Below are 27,390 nucleotides of genomic sequence, written 5' to 3' on the forward strand. Positions count from 1 at the left end.
TCATGTATGGATTTTTTTAATTTCACTTGATGAAATTATTATTATTTGCTTTCTCAGAATTTATGAGAAATATTAAGCTAAAGTGTTTACCTTTATTATCTTCATTAACTTTAACACCCTTAAACTAGAATTTCCTGAATTTTGACGTAAAGTTTAAACTGACACTTATTTTTTTTTTTCATGTATGGATTTTTTTTTAATTTCACTTGATAAAATTATTATTATTTGCTTTCTCAGAATTTATGAGAAATATTAAGCTAAAGTGTTTACCTTTATTATCTTCATTAACTTTAACACCCTTAAACTAGAATTTCCTGAATTTTTGACGTAATACCTTCAGTGACACTGGTCGCACCACATGTGACCAATACATATTCCCAATTTGAAAACCATAGAAGCATTTGTACACGAAAATATATTTATTACACTACCAAGCGAAATTTTATAATAAATAAATACTACATTTGTAAATATTCCTACGGTAATGAAGTTAATATTTACTATCAAATTCTATAAATTCAAGTGCAATATAATGTACTTCATACGCATATTCATATGCAATGTATATTTCAGTTTAGATAAGTTCATATCGTACGTAGTAGTAATATATTTCATTATTATGATCCATACTATTCAGGTGTGGATGTATCATATTGAAAATCAGTAAAAATCTAGTCTTAGTCAAGGATCAATTCACTTTGAGTTATCATATATAATGGTTATGTTTCGTATTAGTAAACTAATCTTATATAAATTATAATTAATAAAAGATTAAATTTGTGCAGGCTATATTCCATCTCTAGAAACGCCTATAATTATTGTAGAAAGATATAATAGAAGAGAGTATTTCCTAGTATTTTACCTATAGAAATACTGCACAAATAAAAGCTTTTTTTTTTCTTCTTTCACAAACATGTATCCGTAAATACTATAGCATGTGCTTGTCGTACGAGAAACGCAGATTTCTTTTATAAGATAAGGTTTATGTTTAGTGCTACAACTCCAACGAAGGGAATGTTCTGATAACACAAAATTCAAATTCCCATCTTTCCTTGCAGTATTAGAAATTTAGGCAATTCTCGAGTTTTCGACTACTGAACAAGCTTTATAACCTGCGTTTATTCTATGAGTTTGTTCTATATTAATATTTTCCGGCAACAAATGGTAACAAGAGGATATAGCTTTCATAAGTCTTCCACAAATTATGAAAATCGATTATTACAGGAAAATAACGAAAAATTTAAAGTAGCGTATTTTCAGTTTAAGGAAAAACAATGTTGATACAAATGAAGCTTGATGCAATGAAGGGCCATTAACATTAAGAAGTTTGTCAAAAGCAACATTTGCTGCTTCTTTTAGTTCCATTTAAGTGATTTGATATATTAACATTGTTCTCTTAATTCTAAAGGAAATAAGACACGCTGAAATATTTCCATTAGTCTGAAATTGGAGAAAGTAAAAATTCTATTAGGAAATATGTATTTTTAGTTGGTTGAACATTACATATTAATGGGTACACAGTCTTGTTTGTAACATATATTAAGGGTGGCTTTGTTCGGAAAGAGAAGTACTGCCATAAAATCGGATAATTTTTAAAAAATGCGTATTTTCTTTATATATTGTATTTTTTTATTTTTATGATTATCTACAAACTATTTATTATCATATAACGAGAGAATAAATATAACAAAAAGAATGAAAAAACGAACATATAAGATTATATATTAGAGGTGTAGAAGCAAAAGCTTCTAAGTACATATTTCAATTTCGCCGAGAAACGAAAAAAATGCCCTCATGTTTCAGAATTGTTGAACATTTTTTGTTTAGTGGTCACTATTTAATGCAAATGAGTGAAATCTACCACTAAACAAAATATTGTTCAACAATTCTGAAACATTTGGGCGTGACACTTTTTTTTCTTTTCCTGACAAAATTGAAAAATGGACTTAGCAGGTATTGCTTCTATACGCCTGATATAGTAGTTAACAAAATTAAGTTACTCTGACATATTAAAATACCGTTAAAAGTATACGACAGATAGTGATATAATAATGAATATTGTCTAAAAATTGTTATTAGCAAAATAGTGGTAAAATAAAGTATACAAATTTTGGCAATAGTGCCATTAAAATAGTGAAGTTAAGGCCAAGTAAACAGTTGTCCGAAAATATCTTTGTCTTCTTATTTACAAGGTCGTTTTCAAATTTGTATATATTCCTATTTATTTTGTTAGTACATTACATTTTACAGAATTATTAAAGTAAAATCTCTTAAAAGTTGAGAATTTAATAAGAACAATCATGGTTAAGTAACTCCTTATTTAATAAAATACACTTAAAAATAAATTATTTTGGAATTGATTCAAATTCCACAATGTTCCATAGATATAGATGTATGCATGTACTCTCGTGTAAGGTATATCTACAGTAATAGCTAGAACAACATATAGCAGATACACTTAAGACTAAAAAGCAGAGGGGAAAGTTTCAACTATACTCATGGGGGAAAATAGGTCTGTTGCACTACTGGAGGAGAGTCCGCATGAGGGGCCACATTGCTAGCCTACGGGTACTTTCTCTACCTGTAACAACTTTTCCCATGAGGGTACTACCACTGGAAGTTTGCGATTCCCCTTGACCGCCCAAGTCCCGGTTCAAAGCTGACCGAGTTGAGCCCCCACTTCCACTGGACACAGATTCTGTATTAACAAACCAACACTTATTGTACATGTCACGAACACGCATAGAAACACAGTAAAAATAGAGCAACATGGAGTGGATATTTCGCTTATAAATAGGGATGACACTAATTGCATCTAAGCAAGATATCCATATGCACAAGCATCCTAGCTAGCAGCAGCTATTTTATATAAATTTTAGCAATTAGAGTTTTTCATATTTCCAGCTAATTACGGATATATTGTCCTATACTACAGTAAACCGCACTTAGGATATTTTTAAAGCTACATACGGAGGCTAGGAATTTACTTCATTTAATTGCTTGCCTTCAAAAGAATATATTAAAATATCAAGTATTATGTTTCTTCCCTATATACACATTTTTAAACTATAAGGCACATTTTAAGTTATCATTTTGAAAGTTAATTTTCATTATATTAAAAACACTTTTGTCTTATCGTTGTATATATTTCAGTTATTGAATATGAGATAAACTAACAAAGGAGTGTAAACAATTAAAAAGAGTATTAATAAAATTGTTTACAATATGAAAATTAATATGAAATTTAACAAACCTCGTATAAATCATTTGGAAACAAATGACACACACACTTCACTAATCATTTTTTACTAAACATCAATCAAAATCAGCTAGTATTGTCAATAATAAAGAAATATTCACACATATATCGAGAAGATGAATTTTGAAAAATTTCGAAGGAAAAAAATTTTTATTACTTTATTAATTTGAACATAAATCAGCATGAAATTCATTAACATTTGAAAGAATAAATCAGTACACAAAACTCAATAAATCTTGAAAAATGTGTTAATTTTCCTTATTTATTATGAGAATCATTAAATATATGTATATAGTGTCAACCCTAGTTATAGAACGTTTTTTTAAGAAAAATATAAATTGGACATTTGCTGAAGAGGAGCATTCCACATTTTTATTATTCATAGATGTCTGGCACATCACTTTTACTATAATATCAGTACTTGGTGTTCTAAAATGGACAATTTTGAAACAAATATATGACAGCAGATCTGCCAGACATCTCATGTTTCTTTTTCAAAGTTTTAGTATAGTAAATTAACATCTATCGGGAGAAAATTAAATAGAGATCAGAAAAATTAACTCCATTAAGAAGGAAACAGTAGCAATCGTATACACTGAAGAATATATTATTAGTGGGAAAAAATAGCAAATCCATCAGATAGAGAAAAGTTAACGACAATATTTATGAAGCATGCACAAGAAAGTGTAACAAAAGGCAAAGTGATCAGTTTAATTATAATTTTGAATGCTTCCAGAGCTACTACTCTTTCTTGTCTACACAAAACAATAGAACAGGATATTGTAATAAAAATTGTTTTGTTGAACTATAATAGAAAGGCATCTAGGTATACAAAAATGCTTGAAAAAGTTTTGATTTTTTTTTACAGAGAACTATGTGTAATAATAACTACTTACAAAACTATCAAACTATTTTACATACGTTAAACCTAAAATTTAACTTAGCTTCTATTTATAGTCTAACATTTACAGCACAAACAACAAATACATCATGTTAAATAAACAATAAAATAATAATAATACTAATACTAATAATAATAATACAATGAAAAGGCAGTGCTTTGCTTTCAGAACACAATATTGAATTATTAAAGAAAATACGTACAATTAAATGTTCTATAATTTTAGTTTTGTTTAACGCATCAGTTTCCACAATTTGCAACATAACATTATTATTCTATCAGGCCTTGTGTTCATATTGTACTAAAACACAATAATACACTGAGCAAGGCTATGTGATAATATGTGGAAACACACGATCACGTAATAGTTTCAACACAATAAATGGAAGTATGTTGAAGATACAGTTATTGTGTTGAAAGTGTTACGTGATTGTGTATTTTTACATATTATCACATAGTCTTGCTCAGTGTGTTATTGTGTTTTAATAATAGTATGTGTTTTAATAATAATAGTTAGTGTATGTATGTAGTAATAATTATAGATATGAGAGAAATGTTGTTTTAGAACTCATATGATTGAAAGATTTTTCCTCCGAACTTTACAATGAATTCTGTTCATGTTAAAACAACTAATGAAACATACTGTGCATATGTGAATTATTTATATGACCTAAACTAAATTATTAATAAATGTTTAATATTTAATAAACTACCTCTTTCATAATATATGCATGAAATTAGAAGATTTCTTTTACTTGTTGCTGTACGTGTAAATGATAGACATAAAGTTTTTTTTTTTTTTTGTGTGAAAATTAACAACAGTGGGATTATTACTAATGATTTCGATTTGGTCAAAAGATACATAAAAAACTAACTAGGGTGTTTAGTTATGTAAATATTTACACTATCCAAAAACAAAATCATTAGAAGTTCAGAAACTAAGAATATACGTAGAGATGAACAGATTATTGAAACTTATTTAAATAAAAGTACTAGAAGAAAGGGCATTAATATTTGATTTTAAAATTCTAAATTAAATCAAAATGAAATAAAGACATCTGAATCAAATCCAGAATAAAGTATATTTTATGTATCTACTATATCTTATACTAAGTCTCATATTAGGAATGGAAATTACATTATTCAAAATGGAATACCACTCAAGTATAATAGTATGGTTAATATAAACTAAATAAAAAATTTTGATCAAACATGACTGAAATTACATATTCCGAGGAAATATATCCACTATTCTTTATATAGAGATCAAATTGTGTCACACTTTGAAAAGATGTTATCTACATACACTAAAAGTGTCTCATATTTTCTACTTCAAGTTGGTGTAGAGCATCACCATAATCTGTGGAGGAAATATGATCATTGCTCAAAATTACACACATAGTTTCCCTAACTATTTCATGCTTAATTTACGCTCTTCTTTTTATAGCGTAGCGAATGCAATTTGCTACGGCATATCCTTTCTTTTTCTCTTATTATTCTTAATCGATTAAGCAAAGTTTTTATAAATAAAACATAATGATCATCTTTAACTTTCCATTATCTTAAAAAAATCACTACGATTTCTACTGGGTTTTGTCTGCTTTATAGGAAAGTAAAAAATGCAACGATGGAATTGTTGTCAGAATAAGAGTCTAATATAATAGAAGATTAAATAAAACTTATTGAGTTGTTTGAACTATATAATAGAATGTGTCAAAATTGTGTGTATAAACTTCAAGAGATGATGTAGGACAAACTGAATCAAATATCTAATACATTTTGGGTTGAACGACGTTTCGTAACATACACATACAATGTATTTAAAAAGTTTCTCTGCAGTGAACGGAAAAAGTTCTACATCGTGGAACTCATGTATACAAAGAGATGGAAGTTCCCTCTGGCTATATGATTAGCATATGCGCCTTTGCGCAAGAGACTCGGGTTCAATTCCTGGTAGGAGCTAATACGGATCGGATCTCATGTTAAACTGTAGCTCCACGACTCATGTAGACTCGTAACAGAAAAAAACGCTAAAATCTAGTCCAAGCAATAAACAAACTAGAAACAAACGTTTAGTTTATAATTAACATGACTCTAAATTAAGTATTCTAATTCACAGTTCATCAATAAGTCATATTTAAATAAAAAAGAACATTATTTTTATTATTATTATTATTATTATTATTATTATTATTATTATTATTATTATTATTATTATTGTAGATTTTGCATTTATTTGTAAGGAATTTATTAATTTTTCACATATGGTGATTGGATGATTCCAGGTAATTCACTGCATTAGGATTAGGACTCAAGTTTCTAGGTTTTCGGCATCTATGGCCATGTTAGTCCATCAAGTATGAGTGATGACATCCCTCGGCAATCATACTATTCGAGGAAAGGGAAGCGGCTTGGGATCTGTATATTAGGTATAACCCAGGGTTTGCCTGTTGTGAATGAGGAAAACCCAGGAAAACGCCACTCTGGATGGCTGGCCTGAAAAAGCTCTTACACATTTTCGACCGAATGTCTCCCATCGCAAATCGAACCCGGAACCGCTCGCACCAAAGGCGAGAGTGTTAGCGACTACGCTACGCGGTACCACATAATTGGCTGGAAATGTTTAGTGTCCCTTGATTGAAAAAGGTTCCGATCATGAATGAAAACAGCACTAGGGGCCAAGGGTAATTCTTAGTATTTAATATTCGGAAGATCAGAGTAATTTTGTTTGTTTGTTGCTTTCCCGTGACTCTGTGATTTATGTTTTATGTTGAATTGTGCAGTACATGTAGAAATAATTCATGCAAAAGAGGTTAACGCGATTAGCAAATAGAAATATTTATAATTGTAGCTCTGCATATTCTGCGGAAGATTGATCCCGTCTTCCTTTTTAATATAAATAGCCTCGAATAACACCATAGTAGCATAGTATTCAACTTGATACTAAATTGCAACTGAGCCTTATGTTCAAAAATTCTATCAAGTATAGTATTAATGGAATAAGTAGCTTTTACAAGACTGGCTTTGAATAAATCAAGAGCAATATTACGCAGTAATATGAAAAAAGTAATAATCATGAAAGCAACACAAGTGTAGAAAAATTCTTACATGAATGGGAAGTATTTTCTTTATTTAAAAACACCAAGCGCAATAGAACTTGAAAGTACTAGAAATACTTTATGTCGGTAATATAATACTTCTAGTAACATTTCTTACTAGCTTAGAAGCTTAAATACAATTAACTTTGGACTGGAGTTTTAAGCATATTAAATAATATATACTTAAATTATATAATTAGCATAATTATCAGTAGCACAGAAACTACATTTTTGTAAAATGTTTAAATACTCGTTGACATACGCGTATCAAATAAAAGTCTTTTTATGGCTTTTGAAAACGCAATGTGGATACTTTAATTCAATTATTAATATTTATACCTATAGAATATATATATAAGAAGATAAATGCTACGAAATTCTTACAACGCGTATTTGAGGTTTCTGCCCGAAAGCAGGTTCTAGTCCACTGCCAAGTAGGGTAGGGTCACTAAAAAAGTGAAACAAGGGCAGGGCGACCATTTTCTTTCCTCTATGGTTCCAAAAGAGCTATGGAAAACTAGAGAAAGTGTTGGAATAGAGGAAGAGGTGTAGAGTTAGGATAAGTATACCACGTACAAGAATTGTATAATTATGGTTTTGTTATGCAGGTAGTCACTTGTACAAGTTAATTACATTTTTCCGATATAAAGCGTTTTCACTTCCTATAGCACCAAGGAGTCAGAACTTTTACAGAAGGTAAATTCTTCCGAGGAAATCAACAATTAGTTGTCTATTTATAATAATTACAAGTAGATTATTTAAAAAAAAATACTTAACATTTTAGTCTATATCAGAAATGTATCGTGTTATAAAATTAAGAACGTTTGCGAAATTTAAATTACATGTATTTCGTATTTGACAAAACTAAATTACCTTCAAAATAACTTATAAGCATACATGAACTTAATGTGTTTCTCTGCACTAAACTCACTTTAATGTTCACGTCTCATGCAATCCTTGAATGTTTAAAATATAAGCTCATCTATATAACACATAGAAAGATATTAAAGAAAAAAATGTTGAACTTATTAGTTTTACTTTAGGTTAACCTTTATATTACTATAATCAAATAAAGTTATGGAAATACGACTACTCACTCATATGTTTTGAATAATCGAAATTTGGATAACGAGTATTCATTGTCTTTCTAAATGTGATATCTAACACTCTATATTAGCTTGTTGGAAATATACTTTGACAAAATAAACTTATCACACGCGAGAGTAACAAACTGGCGAGAAATTCCCAAAGTTCTTTATTAATACAAAAAGTATAACATATAATTATAAAGATGTTTTAAAAAAAGTTTTGATGTAATTAATGTAGTTTCAACTTCGAAATACTGTACATGACAAGACTCTAATAATATATATAATAACGTTTAGTTTAATTCATTTAAATGCTTATTGAGGCAATAAATTAAATAAATTTATCATAATTCTTACTTGATTTATAGTTGTCACTTTGAAATCTATTAAGTTTTTAGTTGATAATTTTTCGGTTGTTATGAACAGAGAAAAACTACTTAAGTATGTAAAAAGTATAATGATATAGTATGATTCTCAATACATAAAAGCTTTTTCTTCTAGAATTTATTTTCAACTAGATATCTTATTCTACGTAATTCTTCATTTTGAAAGGGGAATTTATAAATAAATTTCAAGTGATTTTACTATTAGACTCGCAATAAATTTGAAAATCCCGAAAAATAAACGTGAATAATATCTTACATTAGTTACATACTATCTTTCATAATAGTTTTTGAAAATCTTTAGGCTGTAAAAGCAATATAACTTTAATAAAACCAACACTTCCAAAGCATTTAGGGAATATCGAAAACCCTCATATTCTGCACTATACTTAATATAACCAATAGCTCGACTTTCTCTCAAAAATATTTTACAATTTTAACATAATGTCGATTTTACTGATCTTTAGTAAGAGACAAGCTATTATTAATACATAATCGGTGGGAATAGTTATCATCGTTACGGCAAGTTTATAAATTTGAATTTGCCAACCACAGAAATATCAAAAGTTAATCCATAAGTTATACTAGGAAATGAAAAATTAATATAAAAAGATACAGTAGTGGCTTATAAGCAATTCTCATTAATAACATTATCTTTACAAACAAAAACTAAAACAGATTTCTTAACTTATAGCATCCAACTATTATAGCTGTATTGGCATGTCTGTTGTGTTCGTCTCTTAGCCTTTTTCTTTTTCACTTTTGCTTGTACTGCTATTCCACTTCTTTACTTCACCGAGCGCAGGATTCCTATACTCGGAATCCGAAGCTTGGTCTTTCAACGCTACAAGCCATACATCATAGCAGTATATACCAAAATATGTTAAAGATTTCTAGTGAAAGAGCAGAATGTTTTTTCGCACGCATAATTATATTCTATCCATAATTTTAGTTTTAAATACTTAATCAATACTGATTTGTACTGAAACTTATATATCATGACTTATTTTATATAATACGTGTATTAAATGGAAAATTATCTCACATATTCTTAGATCTAGTTTAGTTGATTGTAATATAAATTAATTTCTATTTACATATAAGAAAGTTTCTATTATCTGAAATTGTTAAACAGCGATGCTTCCTTCTACAGTGAAAGAAAAAAACCAATGAAGTTAATGTGTAATTGGATTAAAAAAAAAGGAAAAAAATACATATATATATATATAGTACTACCACAACAAATTAACGATGAAAACATATCTTGCTGTACAAACATGCTTCTCTTACCTTGTATTCTCTATGGAACAATTTTCAATGATGGGATAAAATCTAGGTTACAACAAATTGAATAAAATATTCAAAGATTAAATAATTTATACCTCTATGAGGAGGAGGTTGAGACTCTACGGGATTCCCTCTTCCGGAATCTCCAGTGAACAGCTCGATTAAAGACGGCCGGTGTCGTCGAGGCTGCTGGGTATGACACATATCACCAACCGTGTTCTTTTTAGCATCCTGTTCATCTAATTTCCGCACATGAAATAAAAGAAAAACCGTCCCTAGTACGTGAAGCTAATCACAAGCACTTCTGTGTTTCCTTGTATGCTAGCTCATGAAATTTATTCTCTGTTTATACTTCAGTTTTAAAGAAAAAAACCTTTATAAATGTAGAGAATTATGCGAGCAAATATTTCTGTTACCTAATAACACAACGCAATGAATCTTTTCTACTACTATTTTATCATTGTTGCTGATTTGAAGTATAAAAATTACACATTAACATACATTCTACTACTTGCATACCAACAAACATTTACCACCTAATTGATGTATCAACTAACTCCATAACTTCTGAAATATACAGGAAATTGTCACAATATTTTGGGGGTAGATTTCTCACATCAAAATAAGAAAAGAAAGTTCATATAGATCTGTGGTCGGAAGTGCATAATTTCGTAGCTATAGGATGCCAAAAACGTGAAAAAATGAACTTTAAAAGTCTATAGTTTCACTACTATAGGGCCGATCATAATCGGGTCAATACATCACTGAGGAACTAGTATGTGAACTATCCAAATATCCATCTTTCAAAACCACCGGCACTTGCACAATCAGTTTTAGAGAGACTGTTTTGGGAGTACTTGATCATTCTCCACCTACCTCTCTAAAAATTGCTGTGCAAGTACTTCAGGATTCTTAAACATGGATATTTGGGTAGTTCACATACTAGTTTCTCAGTGATGTCGTGGCCGACTACAATAGGTCCCATAGTAGTGGAGCTATGGACTTTTAAAGTTCATCTGTTTCACGTTTTTGGCACCCTATAACTCGGAAATTATCCACTTTTGAGCATATGTTCATATGAACTCTTTTTTTTCTTATTTTGTTATAAGGAATCTGTTCCCAAATCACTGTGACACATTTTTGTAATACTCTGTAAACATGTACATACAAACTTATTGACAACAAATTAACTCACAGTTTGTTAGAGCTTATTAAACGATTTTTGTGTAAACATATATCCTACAAGAGAACAATTCATTTCTTCATCAGCGCCTTGGAACTACGGACGTGTATAATGTAATGCTCTGAAATTATTCCCTTGAACTAAGGGAAACAATGATTCGAGCAAATGAATAATGATTAAATATTTGAAGATAAATTATTAGAAACTCGTTTGGACAATGGTTATTTAGAACAAAAACCACTGTTTCAATCAGTGTTTATTTATAAAAATCCGAAGAAATAGGTGTTTTTCTATTTTCAATAAATATCATCAGACTAGGATATCGCTTTGAAATCAAGAGATAAAAGCAAAAGTGATAAAAATCCTAACCTCTAAGACCTTACAACTCGAATAATGATTTCATTATATTAGAATACTTATACTATCCTAAAAAAAAAAAAAAAAAAAAAAAAAAATAATAATAATAATAATAATAATAATAATCCTTTGATAAGTTGAACAGAAATTGTAAGAATATAATTTAAGAACAAAACATGCACCTTCATGGCCAAGCGTACATGACTGAAATATAATATTGGATGTACGTGTGTATAAAATGATCTATAGCATTCACCATACAATCCAATTAAATTGTCTAGCATTTAAAAACAGTATTTTATTCCCGTCCTTAATTTCGGAAAGATAGGATATCTAAGTTGCTCAGTATTGATATATTTTTAATTTATTTGAGAGTAAAGACGAACATGTAGAACAATCAATATATTTGAAATATTATTTTTTGAATTTAGATCACTGGAAGTTTTAGAGCAATATCAATAAAATAATAATGGAAGTAACTAAGATGTATCTTCAACACTTCTGAGAAGCCGTGCTTCTAGATTGATAAAACCTTTATTCTTCTAGTTATGGTTAAATATATGTTACTTTGATGTTATTTACAACTCACAAAGAATAAAAATGAAGTAAATAAGAATGTACATGTCATTGTATGAAAATTTCGTTGTTACAGAACTAAAAAGAATATATGTACTTGCTTCGGTAACTTAAGAAGGAATCAAAGTAAAGACATGATTAAAACACACTGACTCCTCCTTATAATGTTTCAACTTTCAATTATTAATTAATTTGACAAACTCTTCGCAACCCCAATGACAACAATTTTAAGGAAGTGTAGTAAGAACGAAGAATAGGAAAACAGATATTAAATCTGTGAATCTATAATATAAACAGTAAAAGCATTATAATTGATGACAAGAAGTTACTGTATTGGTTGTCGTGTTTATGCTGCATGTTCAGGTGAATAGTTTCCATGCTGGCCATCATTTTTTTCGGCTTATTGCATTCGTAGTATTGCTGAGTTTGTATAGCAGCGAAAATCTGACACTCTTATCTTAACTATATATAAAACTACACGAGCTAACATAAATTATTGAGCATTTCCTGTAGGGTTACAATGATTAAATTTGGCATGATTGTAGCTTTCCAGAACTAACCCACAGGAAAATTGCCGAAAGTGAATATTTGTAATTTTTAGGGAGTCTAAAGAGGGGATGAAAAATTTCTCCATGTTATTTAAATGGGCCTTTTTTTATCTGTAATCTCATGTTTTAGGTACTTAGAATTGGAATAAAAACTTGAAAATCGGTATGCTTGTACGTTTTCGTTAGTTTTACCTAATTGAATCATCAGAAATAAAAATTTCTAACCGTAGAGTGGTTTTATGGGGAACTGAAATATCTTTCCCATGTTATTTATATGGGACGTGTTCTACACCCCAAAATGTTTAAGCACTTCCGTCAGGATTAGAATCATGAAATTTAGCATGATTGTAGCCTTCCAGGACTAAACGACAGAAAAATTGCCAAAAGTGAATATTTTTAATTTTTTAGGAGTCTAGAGGGGGATGAAGAAATTCCCATGCTATTTAAATGGGCGTTTTCTTGGGATACAAAATCTTATCTTTTAGGTAGTTGAAATAACAAAAGAAATGATAGAATTATGGGTTCAAGAGGTGCGAGGCCGTAGGTTGAGCAAAGACAGTTTGTGAAGGCGAAGCCCCCGGATGGGCAAATTCAGGAAATATGAAGAGCAAGTTCACGAAATTCACTGTTGATGTAAAGCCCGATAGATAAGAAATGCAAGGCCGTAGGCCGAGCAAACACGGGAGGCCAAAGGTTAGTCTATGAATAAAACTGGAACTTTACAAAAAAAAAAAAAGTAATTTGGTTTTTATTTAGTTATAATTCTAGTCTTCAGAAGAGCTCCTTCGTGGCTAAGCGGTTAGCATAAGCACCTTTGACATGGGAGACCCGGGTTCGATTCTTGACGGGAGCTCATGTGGTTCGGATTCCACGTTAATCAGTAGGTCCCGTCTCATATAGCCTCACTGCTGAAAGGGACATTATACGCAAAATCAATTCAACTTCACCCTTCAGAAGTTTGATTTTAATATCGAGAACGATATTTTATGATCATATTGCATATTTATACATAATGACACGTGTATTCATGTCTTGAAATAGGGGCCGCGGTGGCTCAGTGGTAGAGCGTTCACCTCTCATGCATAGGGTCCTTGTCTCGATCCCAGCTCGCGCCAAGTGAGCTTTGTGGTGGACAAACACCGTGTACGCGGGTTTTCCCGGGGGTTTTCCCGTTCCTCCCACTTTCTTCATTCCACCATTTCATTTATTTCTCATCATCACCGTCTCCTTAAGCCCAGCCGGCATAAAGGTGGGACGTAAAACTTAAAGATTTCATTTTCATTCATATGTCTTGAAATAATAATAATTTTCCAGCGAAGTTCTAAATGGCAGTTAGATTCTTAGTTACTTCAAGTTTCCAAGTGTTTGCGCAAAAAAGGGAGATTTTTTTATGATCGGAATCCCATTCAAAATATTTGTTAATCTAAGTAATAATTCTCTTTCCGATTATAATGCCAAACGATTTTCCTAACAAGTTTTCATAACAGACCTCTTCAATACACACTAACTGGCAGATTACAATTAACTTTTATGTAAAACAAAAATTAAATAAAATTGGAATTCATTGCAGTGTGAAACTATCTGTATAACGGGCTTTGATACAGCATGCTGAGGTCAAAAGAACATAATAACTTACCATATCTTCTGTACTCGATTTCCTCCTTCAGTTCTTTCATTTCATGTGCCAAATCCATCAGAAGCGATCCTTTACACTTAGGATTTGTTATTCGTACACCTCGGAGCTTCTCTCGAATTACAAACTGACTATGTCTCTCCGCTTCAGAGTTCGGTGACTGCTCAAGCTACATAAGAAACAGTGCCAAAAAATTCAAACTAATAAACTACGTAAGAAATTTTACTACTTGTACCACTGATTTATCTGAATATCAAATGCAATTTTTTGTATTTTTATTACTATGCGATTTATTCAAACGTTACTTGGAATAAATTATCAACTAGATTTTGTAAAATGAAAATAACATATACATTAATGAAAAATCATAGTTGGTTGTAAATTTGATGAAGATGCAGAAATTCATACTAATAAAAGTGGACAATAAGAAATGATAGATTTATTTTGGCTTCTCCTATCTCCCGTTTACTATTGGAGGAGAGAAAAGTATTCAACCAAATAATGTAATACGGATAACTAAATAACAAGATAAGAACGTAACATTGTTATTTAAAGAATAGAGCACAATTTACAATTAGAATAATTATTATATCTTAGTTAATGTATGAAGAAACGAAATCTGAATTAGTCGTGTGCAAATATTTAAAAAAAATCACCTTATTCTAAGAAAAACACTACAAAAGTTTTCCCAACATATTTCGTAGTATTATGTGTGCTAAATAACATGTTAAAAGTTTATCAAAATTTGACTACTGGAAAGGCTCAATTTTCAAGATGGTGTTCTAAATGGTCATGAACCCTTTTAAAATCATAAACTTTCATTCAAGTAATTATCGGATCATCACTATTTATTCTAGCATTATGTTTTGTACCTCATTCCCTTGAAAATAAAGCAAGCTTTCCAGTGCGTGCGTGACGTAACTTATTACTTTACTGTGTTAATGCATTAATATTATTTGGCTTCTTTAGGCTTCAACGTGAATGCTAACGTTGTCAGCGGAGAAACCTGTCTTATTTGCCACTAAGATTTAAGTTGTGATTCGACATTGTACAGGTTCGACAGAAGGGAAGATCTCCATAATATTGTGATGATGAGGGAAAATACATCACATATTGTCATATCTTATTTCAGCACTCTTGGAGAACATGCAGAATCACAGAAAAAGGTTATTATCGATACAGCAGTCCGTCTTATTAAAAGTGACGTAATATCCACCACCCCGTCTCTTATAGATTAGTATCCACGTGAAACTTCGCTGAAGATAGAATCTATCCATTCTTTCATACCTGATTCCCTGCAGAAATTGTTACATGGTATTTGTGTATGTAAAAATGTAAATCGAAAGGTAAAAGAGATAGGTCACGCATTTATTCACGCAGTCCGATCAGGTGCTGTTGTTGCTCCCTTACAACTTAGCCTTGCAGTGCAGGTGCGTCACTCACATTAGCCACAATTCATTGCCGATATGCTGCATGCGCTGCGATTTAGTTCTTCGTATAAAGAAGTTCTGCGTTTTGAAAAGTATTCAGGTGATTCAGTTAAACTAACTGTGTTAACAGGTCATATCAAAATGCAAGACATGACTTTTTTTTACGCAGCGGACGATGTCGACTACAAATATACTCACCTTGAGAACCAGAGGACTTTCCACGGAATGGAGATTTTAGCTGCTCTCATACCAGGACGAAGGACGAATCGAGCCATTTTGAGTCAAATTGTAACTAGTCAGGACTTGGCAGTGAAAATAAAATTCCAATTATAGAATATCATTTCGCGAAACATTTTTGTGACCTTATTGTCTTCAAAGATCTCCCACCACTTGGTAACTATGGGATATGTATTTTGGGAACTCTCACTAAACTTCAAACAAGAAACGCTGGGTGGCAAGAAATGATAAACATTATTCACCACGTATTAGAATATCAGGTCAATCATCGATTATGTTCTTACCTATGATAGACTTGTACGCGGGGAAAAAAATCTTCCATTTTGTAAACACTGAAATTCATTTGCAGACTTGCTATGAATCACTACGCTTCGCCTATTACAAAGTTTGACCAGCCTTTGTATTGGAAAGCTGCAGAAAACATTACAGATGCACCACAGGGTAGCCACTTAAAAAACACCGTATCGATGCTTGGATGTTTCCACATATTTATGAACCTGCTCGGTACGATCGGTACACTGATGGAAACATCTTGGAACTTGGAAACATCTTGGAAATTGTATTAAGGTGAAAGCACCATCCAGCATTTGATGACCGAGAAATCAGTACAGAGCCCTTTCCGTGGACATCTCTTGATAGACAGATGACTCAAGCACTTAATTGTCTTAGATCTAGAGAAGAACAGCACATATTTTTTGTTGATAACGAATGAAGTAGAAATATATTGTTCATCATTGATATTGAAACATACCGCAATCAAAAGTGCCATAAAGTCAAATACACTGATCGAAATAATAAAAATTATTGACACAGAAAAGACAAAACTTGGCCGCAGGTCAAAAACAAGTCTGGTATGGACAAACAATAACAGAATGCTGCAGGTTGCCCGATCACTCATCTAAGTAGATCGTAAAAGTCTTAGATGATGTACTTGCAAGCGGTATCAGACTATCTGTCAATATTTACTGTAAGTGGACGCTATAACTACCTAAAATCTGCATATCTCTGTGTGCAAAAATTGAATCAATTACAAAACTCACATCCTGATGTATATGCCGTATTCTTCAAGGGAGCCTATGCGATTTAAGGAAGTAACAGTTCTGGACGGGCCTTCGTCCAGACCTAGCAATCGAGCAGATACTAATGAGATCTTTAAAGAGCAGTGGCGGATTGATTCGCAAAAAAGGCGTGACTGAAGAGATGCGTGCTTTGTGGACAATTTTTACACCAATCACCTATCAATAACATGGTGCCATGCAGAAATTCAATGACCTTATCTACACATCCAACCAGTCATCGAGAAACAAAGAAACAATGCCCTCAAAGACTAAAAGAGATTACTGGGACTTGGAGATCAAGGAAAAACTTGTAACCTGTATGACATTCTCATCAAACTCATCTTTGAGAATTATTGTTATGGGTGTAATGGTCAAAGGGGATGCCAATATGCATATTTCAGATATGGTCGGGAAAATATTATCAGAAAGTCAATTTTTGGTGTACTACTTAAACGAAAAGACAGTAAAAACTCTTGCTGAAGAGTCCAGCATTAAAATTGACAAATACCAAACCATTTATCCTGCTCTCCTTTACCAACGACTTTTGGTTTATCAAAAACTGGCGAGATTTTCCTAGAGCATGTACTGAACTATGAGCTCAGTCAATTCCCAGCAGCCTCGTTTGGAGCCGAAGAAATCTTTCGTAAAAGTAACAAAGCTCAACTGGCTCAAAAAATTGAAGAGTATATGATTAAATAATCCAAAAATGTTATCACGGATTCTACCCCACCAACTGAACATTATGTGTTAGAAGGTGGTTCACTTCTTCATCGCTTGCCTTGAAAACAGAACGACAGTTATTGTCCCATTGCGTGCTCATACGCAGAATTTACCATTAGTTATTATGGTAAAGCAAGTGTTATTTTTGACAGTTATGAAACTGGTTCTTCCATCAAGTATAATACGCATCATCGACGAGGTCAAATTACCCACTTGATCATCAGCTTCAATACAGCAACAGAGGTTTTAGGGAGAAAAGATTATTTTCTCTCCATATCTAGCGACAAAAGGTACTTATTCATATGGTGGCAGAAGAACTGCGGAAAGGGGCTGCAGTATTATTGGTGTATCAGGAGATTCAGATGTAGACATCAAGGCAACTGTCAAATCACCAGAACAACATCCAAGACGTTGATTGTAGGAGATACATATTTAGTAATTCTCCTCCTCTATTGTGCTCAACTAAACAACAGAAACCTATATTTTCATTCGGACAAGTCTGAACTTCATAAAGTGTATGAAATCAGTGAATTTAAACGACTTTTGGGTAGTAATGCATGTTCGCAACTGTTGTTCACTCATACTTACGAGAATGCGATTCAACTTTGCACATATTTGATGTAGGCAAGAAGTCAGCATTTCAAAAACTTATTAGCAACGGACAAAAAATTCAAAACTGTACTAACGTGTTTCTGCTGCTAGATCAAACAAAAGTTGTTACAAACAGGCTAGAAAGCAAGGTAACAGCAGACTTGTTTGTAAGGAGAGGTACTGATTCCCTTACATTTTTGCGCTACCAATTCTTCAGTAAGAAAAAAAAGTCATTCATTAATTCAGTATTCCAGAGCGTCTTCTTTCTGCTGAATTCTCAATCAAATACCACACCTTTAGATAATATTACCAAATCATATTTTCGATCGGAAATGACAAAGATATGAATGCGGTCCATTGGGGGTGGAAGCTGTGGCGCAATCAGTACGTACTTTTACAAGTAATACCTGTTGCACAAAAACTGCTTCTTTATATGCTTCATTGTAATTTCCCAATTGTCCTGTATAGTAAAACTGTATAGTTGCACTACCTTGCACGTCTGCTTGTGGACCGTGTCAAACACAAAATTATGATACTGTTATCAATGAATCTGTTTAGGAAGAATAATGACAATGAATGTTTGTAAATACTTAATATTTAGTAAAATTGTTTTAACGTTTGGTAGATCAAGGATAAAGAAAATATTGTTTATCATTTAAATGTAACAAACGTATTTTAAGATCATGAAAACATACGGGGTAGGCATTAATTTTAATTTTATAGGATGAAAATTGTAGAATGTATTATTTATTGCCTATTTTTAGGTTCGATTAGATATATTCACAGGATAGGATATTGATGAATATTTTGTTCTCCGTAACTACTGCAGATATCGGAATATAGTTTAGCACGCAAATAACCCATACCTCATAGTACTTTTCTAGGTGCATTAAAGTCATGTACTCTTATCTGGAGCTACTTTAGACGGAGCAAAACTTATAAAAAGGGATTTTAGAGGGATTTTTTCTGAATTATCCCGAATTTCCCTTTCCATATACGACATGCATACATGTGGATGGTTGTACTGAAAAGCTTGCTTTATTATAAAGAGAATGAGGTAAAAAAAAAAAAAAAAAAATTCTAGGATAAATAGCAATGATCCAGCATCTACTTGAATGACAGATTTTAAAAATGGTCCACAACCGTTTAGAACAGCATCTTGAAAATTTTGCATTTTAAGTGGTCAAATTTTGGTAAACGTTTAGTATGCTATTTAGCATACTTGATAATACAAGAAAACACTAATAAACCTTTTGTACTCATTTTTTGAGGGTCAATTCGTATTTTCAGGCGACTAAATGGTATTTCCACAATTCAGGAACGGCGTAGGTAATGCTTAAACACTAATTTTACTGACTGCATGAACTGCAAATCGACTCTAAATGGGGAATAATAGGGATAAGGTTATCACGTGTGAATTTATCTAAACAAAGATCTTATGTTCTAAAGTTAGTTTGATACATAATGGTTGTGTTTATTCAATAACCTGAGGCAAAGAATCTTCCGTAATTATTTATTCGTAAACACGGATTAGTGTTGATTCGGTTAATGACATTTTTTTTATCCTGTACGTTTTTATTAAAAGCTGATTATTGAGAATCTTTACTATAATATTCTATATGTCTATTCATCTCTTATTTTCGGAAAATCTTATTCTTCTTCCCATGTTTTCTTCTTCCTTCTTCTTCCTTCTTGTTATGCTGATTTATGTTTTGAATGTGGTCAATAAATATATGATTTGAAAAAAAATTCAGTATTAAAAATTATACGAATTAAACTTTGATCACTAAGAGTTTACGGGAGATCGACTTCAGAGTAAAATATGAATGCAGCAATCACTTGATAAATAAATATAAATACTCAGATTCTTCCGGAAATACTATTGCTCGAAATACTATTGATTTCGGAATAATAATACCTAGGTAAACAATTATTTACTACTTGTTTTAAAATTCTGAAGTTCAAGATTACAGTTTGAAACCCCTTTCGCTAGTTACTCACGTCACTCATTTCTCATTTTTACAATCTTAAATGGGGTATATAATTAAATTTCAAGGTTTAAATAAAGCAAGCTGATTAAACACTACGTAATATAAGAATCAACGTATACAATGTCTTTAATCTTAACCAGTATAGAGGTAATAAATAAAACCTAACTTGAATTAAATCATATTTGACGTAAGACATTTTAAAATGTTAATCGAGTAACTACAGTTTTATATGCTGACCGCGTAGGCTGAGCAGCTCAATCTTGTGAGTTGGTGCGCAGTGTTTTAAATTAACTGTATGAATGGATTTCATCTTAAACTCTGCAATTCACCCCTAGGAAACTGTGGTTGTACAATTTTCTGAGTGGGCTTCACCCCTAGGAGACGGTGGTTGTACATGGGTTCGTAAGCTTGGTATTCTACAAACATCTACGATACTGTTGTACTTCATGAAATCGAAATCAGTTATTAACTTTAAAAACTCAACATATGTAACATTAATTACGAAGAAACTGAAGTTCTATCTATATAATTAAATAGTATATGCATCAGAATATGTACTTACTCTTTTTAGTATAAATGCTTGTAGTAATAAATATAGTGGTGTACGATGAGTAACAACAAAATCTAGGAAATTCCAGAAGTACTGTCCACCTTCATTTTGTTTACCGATTAGCATAATATTTCTCGCAACCCGAGGCCAGTCATTAACAAGATCTCGTTCAAAGCACACCATCATAATCTTCAATCCTAAAAGAAAGAAGATAAAAACCATCAATATGATAGTTACTGAGTGAATACTTGGAGAAAGAGTCATTACGGAAAATACTGACTGGAAGTTTCTTTTCCCAATCGAATTACAAGTTCATTTTTCTGTCATTGAATACGACTTTCAATTTCTTTTAAGGAAAGTGAGGAAGTGGAAGTTTGGTCAAATATAAAAGAAACGGAGAAAACTAACTTCATTTTTGTATATAAAATATCATGTCCCCTCTGCATAACTTCCTTGAGCGGTGGTGCCACGGTCTCCACAGTTTCAGCGGAAGAGCAGCTGAAACCTCTTATACTATATAATTACTCTATGAGCAACATGTTTTCACAACCGTAATCTTTAGTTGCAAGTAAAACCAAGTATATCATCTCAATCTACAGACATTTCTTTCTTTTTTTTTTCCAGACGTTGACGCTGTTTTTTGCTAGCACGTAACCACAGGCAGGATTTCCAAAATGGCCTGCAGCGATGTTTCGCTTCGACACCGTGCTGTGTTTGAATTCCTTGTTAAAGAGGACCAATCTGCTTCTGAAATTCACCGCAGACTGTAGCGTGCCTATGGAAATGTGTGCATGGGTACCAGCAATGTTAGGAGATGGGTGAAACATTTTGAGGATGGAAACACGATTATCGAACATCAGCCACGCAGCGCCTAAACGAAACTCGAAGGGCCTAAACGAAACGCAACAAGGTAAAGGTTGGTGGGCTGAGTAGGGGAGATAGGGGTAAAACTTATCCTGTGAATGATATGCTGCAAAACTTGGTGTTGAACATAGTGCGGTGCAAGAAATGATTCACAGGTTAGGTTATCGGAAGGTTTTTGCCCGTTGGGTCCCACGGTTATTAACCGAGGACCACAGACGTCAGGGACTAACCATTGCTCAAACCCTTCTTCAGAGATTTTGATATGAAGGTGATGACCTTTTGACGGGTATTGTGACTGGAAATAAAAGCTGGTTCCATTATTATGAACCTGAAACAAAAATGCCGAGTATGGAATGGCACCACTGGATTTCACCACCGAAGAAAGCCAAGAGAGTGCAATCGATAGGAAAATTTATAGGGATCGTCTTCTGGGATGCACAGGGTTGCAATCTGGTTCACTTTCTTGAGCCTGGACAAACCATAAATTCTGGCCGCTACATCCAGACACTTTTGAAGCTCCGTCGTGCATTGCGTGATAAGCGCCCTGGAAAGAAGATCATCCTTAAATAGGATAATGCGTGTTCGCATATTTTACGTGCCACTATGGAGCAGATCAGGAGATTTGGGTGGAAAACACTTCCACATCCTCCCTACAGTCCCGGCATGGCACCCTCCGACTACTATCTTTTCGGTTTTGTGAAGGAACAGATGCGAAGCTATCGATAAAGACATTGGAGGATATTCGTCAAGCAGTGAGTCACTGTTTATGGGCAGCTGGAACGGAATTCTATCGCAAGGGTACTTCAAACTTGGAGAACGATGGGAAAAATGTGCGCAAAAGAACGGAGACTATGTAGAAAAGGAAAGGAAAAGTCTATAGATTGAGACGATATATTTGGTTTAACTTACAAATAAAAATTACGGTTGTGAAAAAATATTGCTCACGACTTTCAGTGCGCCTCTCGTAAAGCTTTTGTTCTGTAGTTGCAATTAAACAATAAATAAGACATAGATGCAAAATCGTAGAATTTAACGAAAAGTGTTTCCTGTAAAAGTTCTTTCTTTTTCATAACACTTCCAAACAAATTGAAATTGATACCGCTTTCCATTTGAAATTTTGAAGTTGACACCCCGTGGAAATACTCCTGCTACGCCACTGGATATGGAAGAATCATCATTTGATTTTCCACATTCGATTTGGTCATTTACTTTTTTGTTTGATGTGTTTACGTGCACTACGAGCCGAGAAAAATGCCTGGGACAGGTGGTCTGATACACCCTGTATATATATATGTATTGAAATAAAATCTTGAGCTCTTTCGCTAAGTACTTTATCAGACTTTTTTATAATTGACTTTACCTTTTTTTGTTGGTAATTAATCATTATCATTATTACGATTATTAGCTATAATAAATAGAATTGCCAGTGCACTGCGTTTGGGAGCAGATGTTTGGGAGCAACACAGATGTCCTGCCTGTAGAAATGTCGTAGACAAGAAGGGCCTTCATGGACATGTAATCTCGGCGAAAGTTTGAAAATACTGTTGCAAAACTTATCACAATAACGTACATTAGTAATTAATTATATTTTAATATTCTGTAAAATATAAATTGTACACTGTCCAAAAAAAATAATCTTTTGTAGTTTTACCAGCTGACTTAATAGTACAAAATAAGTTCTATGTGTAAAATTATTCGTGTCTAGTTCCTTAGTTGCTATTCACGCGATATATATACATGCAGTATTTAGTCCTATGTTCATTGGAATGTTTTTCAATTCATGTAGACTCCTTTGTTGTTATTGCGGTGGTTATTCTATTACCTTATTGTTGAAACGTTGCGTTGAAGTAACAATGGAAAGATTGTTGTTTATTTCTTAATGTTGTCCATGTATATTACAGTCTGTAATAACATTTATAAACAAGTGAAGATCCGTAAAGTTTAAAATAAATAGAATTATATTTTTCTTAGAACAATAAAGGTATGCTGAAACAATTATTTCGTTAACAATTAAACTGCAGTTTTAAACGAACAGAAACTAACAAATGGTCACGATATTTCCTTTCTGTTAAAATAATTTAATCCCAAACAACATAATGACTCATACAATATTTAATAAGAAAGAATTTCTATCAATATAAGATTTATTTCCTGGCTATACCCAGACTAAAAGAGAGGAAAAAGTCTCCAAACATGAGAACACTTACCAAGAAAAGCGACTTTATACAGAGTTGGTCGAACTTTTATAACTTTCTTCGAGTCTCGTGAATTAAAAGACATGCTGCTCATTCTCATTTCAGACGCACTTTTGATATTTTGAGCTGTAACTGGCGCAGTCTTGGTATCAGGTGGATTCATAGCTTGCAAAATGACAGTCAATATATAACTAACATCATTTTCCCTCAGCTTTGGAGAATCTAATAGAAAGAAAGTAAAATTATAGTGAACATTCATTATTTTAAATTGTTTTGAGAAACTCTACAACGTTATTAGTGTTGAATTGCATAAAAATTTCCCACTATGCAAAGATGAGACAAAGGCTTATGCTTAGTTTTCGAGCCAGGATTGATAACTTGACACGACTTCAGCAAAGTAAAATGGACATGAGATTTAGAAAATGGAGTATAATAAGTCTTTATAGAATAGGCGCGTTAAAATGCGTAACGAACGAGTCAGAAAATATAGAATGGACCTAGTAGGAGTTCAGGAAGTTGGCTAGAAAGGAAAGGAATCCACTTTTTTACGCTGTATATGGTGGATTTTCACTCTTTTGAAATTTATCTTCGTCCTTTACAAATAGGGTACAATGGACACACATGTTACATCAATGAAATCTGAATTCCGAAACTTTTCGAACGGTGTATGACTCATGGCTTTGTGGCATTTAGAATGGGAATAGGGGTGGAGCAAACAAATGCCACATTGTGGCGTAAAATTCCAAAATTTTAAAATCCATAAAGGCTTCTTGAATATTGCACCTTTTTTTTTTTTTTTTGCATTGTACGATGCCGATCTTTCTAATTTCTAAACACGATAGGCATAAGTGTATAGCGTATTTGTGGGCGAAGTTTTGTTGCTACACCATTATCTGCAGTGTTGTCACTTTCTGACAAATTCTAAATTTACCAATTTTTAAACATTCTTTTTAGTTTCTTCGTTCTCTTCTTCTTCTAGTAGTGAATACTTAACACATATATTACACCGTTGAAATCTGCATTCCATCATCTTTCCGACAATGTATCAATCTTGGTCTTGTGACAATTAGGAGGGGAGCAGGAACGAACGAAAAATAGCACCCGTAAAAGGTAAAGTGAATGGCTAGTTTCTAAAAGTTATATGTAATAGAAGAAACATTTTGAGAGCCAGAAATTTTCTACAGGATTTCCAGATATCAGGAAAGGGAACATAATGAGAATCAGCCATTCTCCAAACTTCTACCAAATGTGTGTTGGTTAGTGTAATAATATAATCTCAGTCACGCCTTCCCAATAATATAGTAACTTAGGCACGCGTCTTTGCTGGACAAGGTTATGGATTTCATTCCTGGCAGACAGCTTTGAAATTTTAACCCATTGCGGTGGTTTGGGGTCTACCTAAAACTGTAGATACACATCTCATGTAGCCTCGGTGCTGAAAAGGTATACTTAACTCCAACTATCAAACAAAATAAGCGAAGTCGAATACATACATTGAGTCACAACACTAGACAGGACGCTATTTTAAACTTCCCCTCGGAGAATTTGATGTAAGTGAACTGTTAAATCTCGTCTCAATAACAAGAGGTATTACGTTTGCGAAAGGCAAGCCTTTCTAATTTTTATTGTATATTCTTATGTCTCGGTTTCTCATATCCATAATATATAGAGCTTAACCGTATTTCTGACCGAAATATGCTTTTCATATTACGTTCATAAAACTTTTGGATTTTTACTACTACTACTACTACTACTACTACTACTACTACTACTACTACTACTACTACTGCTACTACTACTACTACTATTACTACTACTACTATTAATACTACTATTACTATCACTGCTGCTACCTGTACTACTACTACTATTACTACCACTACCACTACTACTACTACTATTATTATTATTATTATTATTATTATTATTATTATTATTATTATTATTATTATTAATAATAATAATAATAATAATAATAATAATAAACCATCGAATATATTGATTGATCGGGTTGGAGTTCAACTCCCCCTTCCAGCGCAGACGGGGCTTATTGAGAAAATATCAATAAATAATATACAACCATTAAATAACAATTATTTCACAAATTAGGTTATAACATAATAACTGTAAATATCTGCTTTGTAGTGTTTTGAATCTATGATAAGATAGGAATCAAAGAAATGATTTTAACCAAAGCCTTGAGGCATTCTGTCCCAATCATTTTCGAATTCGATAGCCTTACTTTCTGTCCTGAGGAAAGACTGCTAGCAGACGATTAGCAGGAATACCTAATTGGTAAGGAAATAACCTCTTCGCGAAGTTTACTAGTCAGACACCCATAAACTACGGAACATCGTTTTCAAACGATTCACGAGCAATTCACTGTTCTGGGTAAATACGCTAATATGTGTGTAACTGAAGCTGATAAACAATTTCCCCGTGCTACAGCATATATTTTGTGGAGGAAGTATAGAGAAACAGGTAACGTAGCTCGAAAAGCCGGCACCGGCCCTCAAAGGGTCTCAACCAAGGATCAAGATTAGGCCTTGATTAATGCCAGCCGTCAAAACCATTCCCTACTTTCTGACAGTTAGTGTAGGCATCTCGTTTCTCTGGTTCCTTTCATGCTGCTCGACAACACCTCAAAGGTGCCTGTCTTCAGGCCTATCAAGTTGTACGTAAGAAGCAGTTGACATACATCAATAAAGTTGACCGACTAGCATTTGCTGAGGCAAATATTAATCCTAACTGGGACAGAACAATAGTTACAGATGACAAGATATTTGCATCATCGAGTGATGGCCAAAGGCTCGTTTATAAACCTGTAGAAAAGAGAGAGAAGCCACAGCACATACTTCGCACGGTTCGAATGCTGCATGTCACTGTTCACTGATGGGAATGGCTATTATATGTAAGGATACAATAGGTGAGTTACACCGCATAGAGGGTCGATTGAATAGCCAGAAATATCTGGATATTTTGCAGTATGAGTTGCACCCACTTGTAAGAAATTAATTTCAACACGACATTGTAGAAGTTCAACAAGATCATAGCTCAGTTCACAATTCCCATTTGGTTCAAACCTGGTTTCTAATATTGAATTAGTCGACTGGGTTCCTACGATCTGCACATTGAGCTACAAAATTCAATTTCTGTAGAGGAAAGTTAGTTAGCAACAAATTATAATTTTCCAATTAGCTTTCGGGAACCGGAAAATTTTCTATAGGAATTGAATTTTATAGCTCAATGTGCAGTAAAATGAAGTGGAAAATTTTCCACCTAACATCACTGTACATAATATCCAAAATTGTCCAGCTTATGAAAAGTTTTTCCACTATTTTCTACATCGCAATGAAAATTTTCCGATCTATGAAAATTCCTTTCAATTGTTTCTGCAGATCAATAAAACTTTCCAGTTCACAAAAAGTTATTTTTTGCTTC

The 27,390-nt window shown here is 32.6% G+C and overlaps 1 protein-coding gene across 1 annotated transcript in view; it reads right to left on the bottom strand.

Moving 5' to 3' along the window:
• unc80 (unc80, NALCN channel complex subunit) overlaps nucleotides 1-27,390 on the bottom strand; it is a gene marked incomplete in the record, with an annotated part of 366,946 nt that overhangs the window by 23,892 nt on the left and 315,664 nt on the right. The window contains 4 exon segments of the mRNA XM_081749034.1: nucleotides 10,112-10,255; nucleotides 14,317-14,482; nucleotides 20,903-21,087; nucleotides 23,962-24,171. Of these exon segments, the coding sequence (XP_081605160.1) occupies nucleotides 10,112-10,255; nucleotides 14,317-14,482; nucleotides 20,903-21,087; nucleotides 23,962-24,171 (705 nt within the window).

The sequence above is a fragment of the Thermobia domestica genome, chromosome 2, assembly GCF_964235325.1.
Source record: "Thermobia domestica chromosome 2, izTheDome1.hap1.1, whole genome shotgun sequence".
Taxonomy (NCBI): Eukaryota; Metazoa; Arthropoda; class Insecta; order Zygentoma; family Lepismatidae; genus Thermobia; species Thermobia domestica.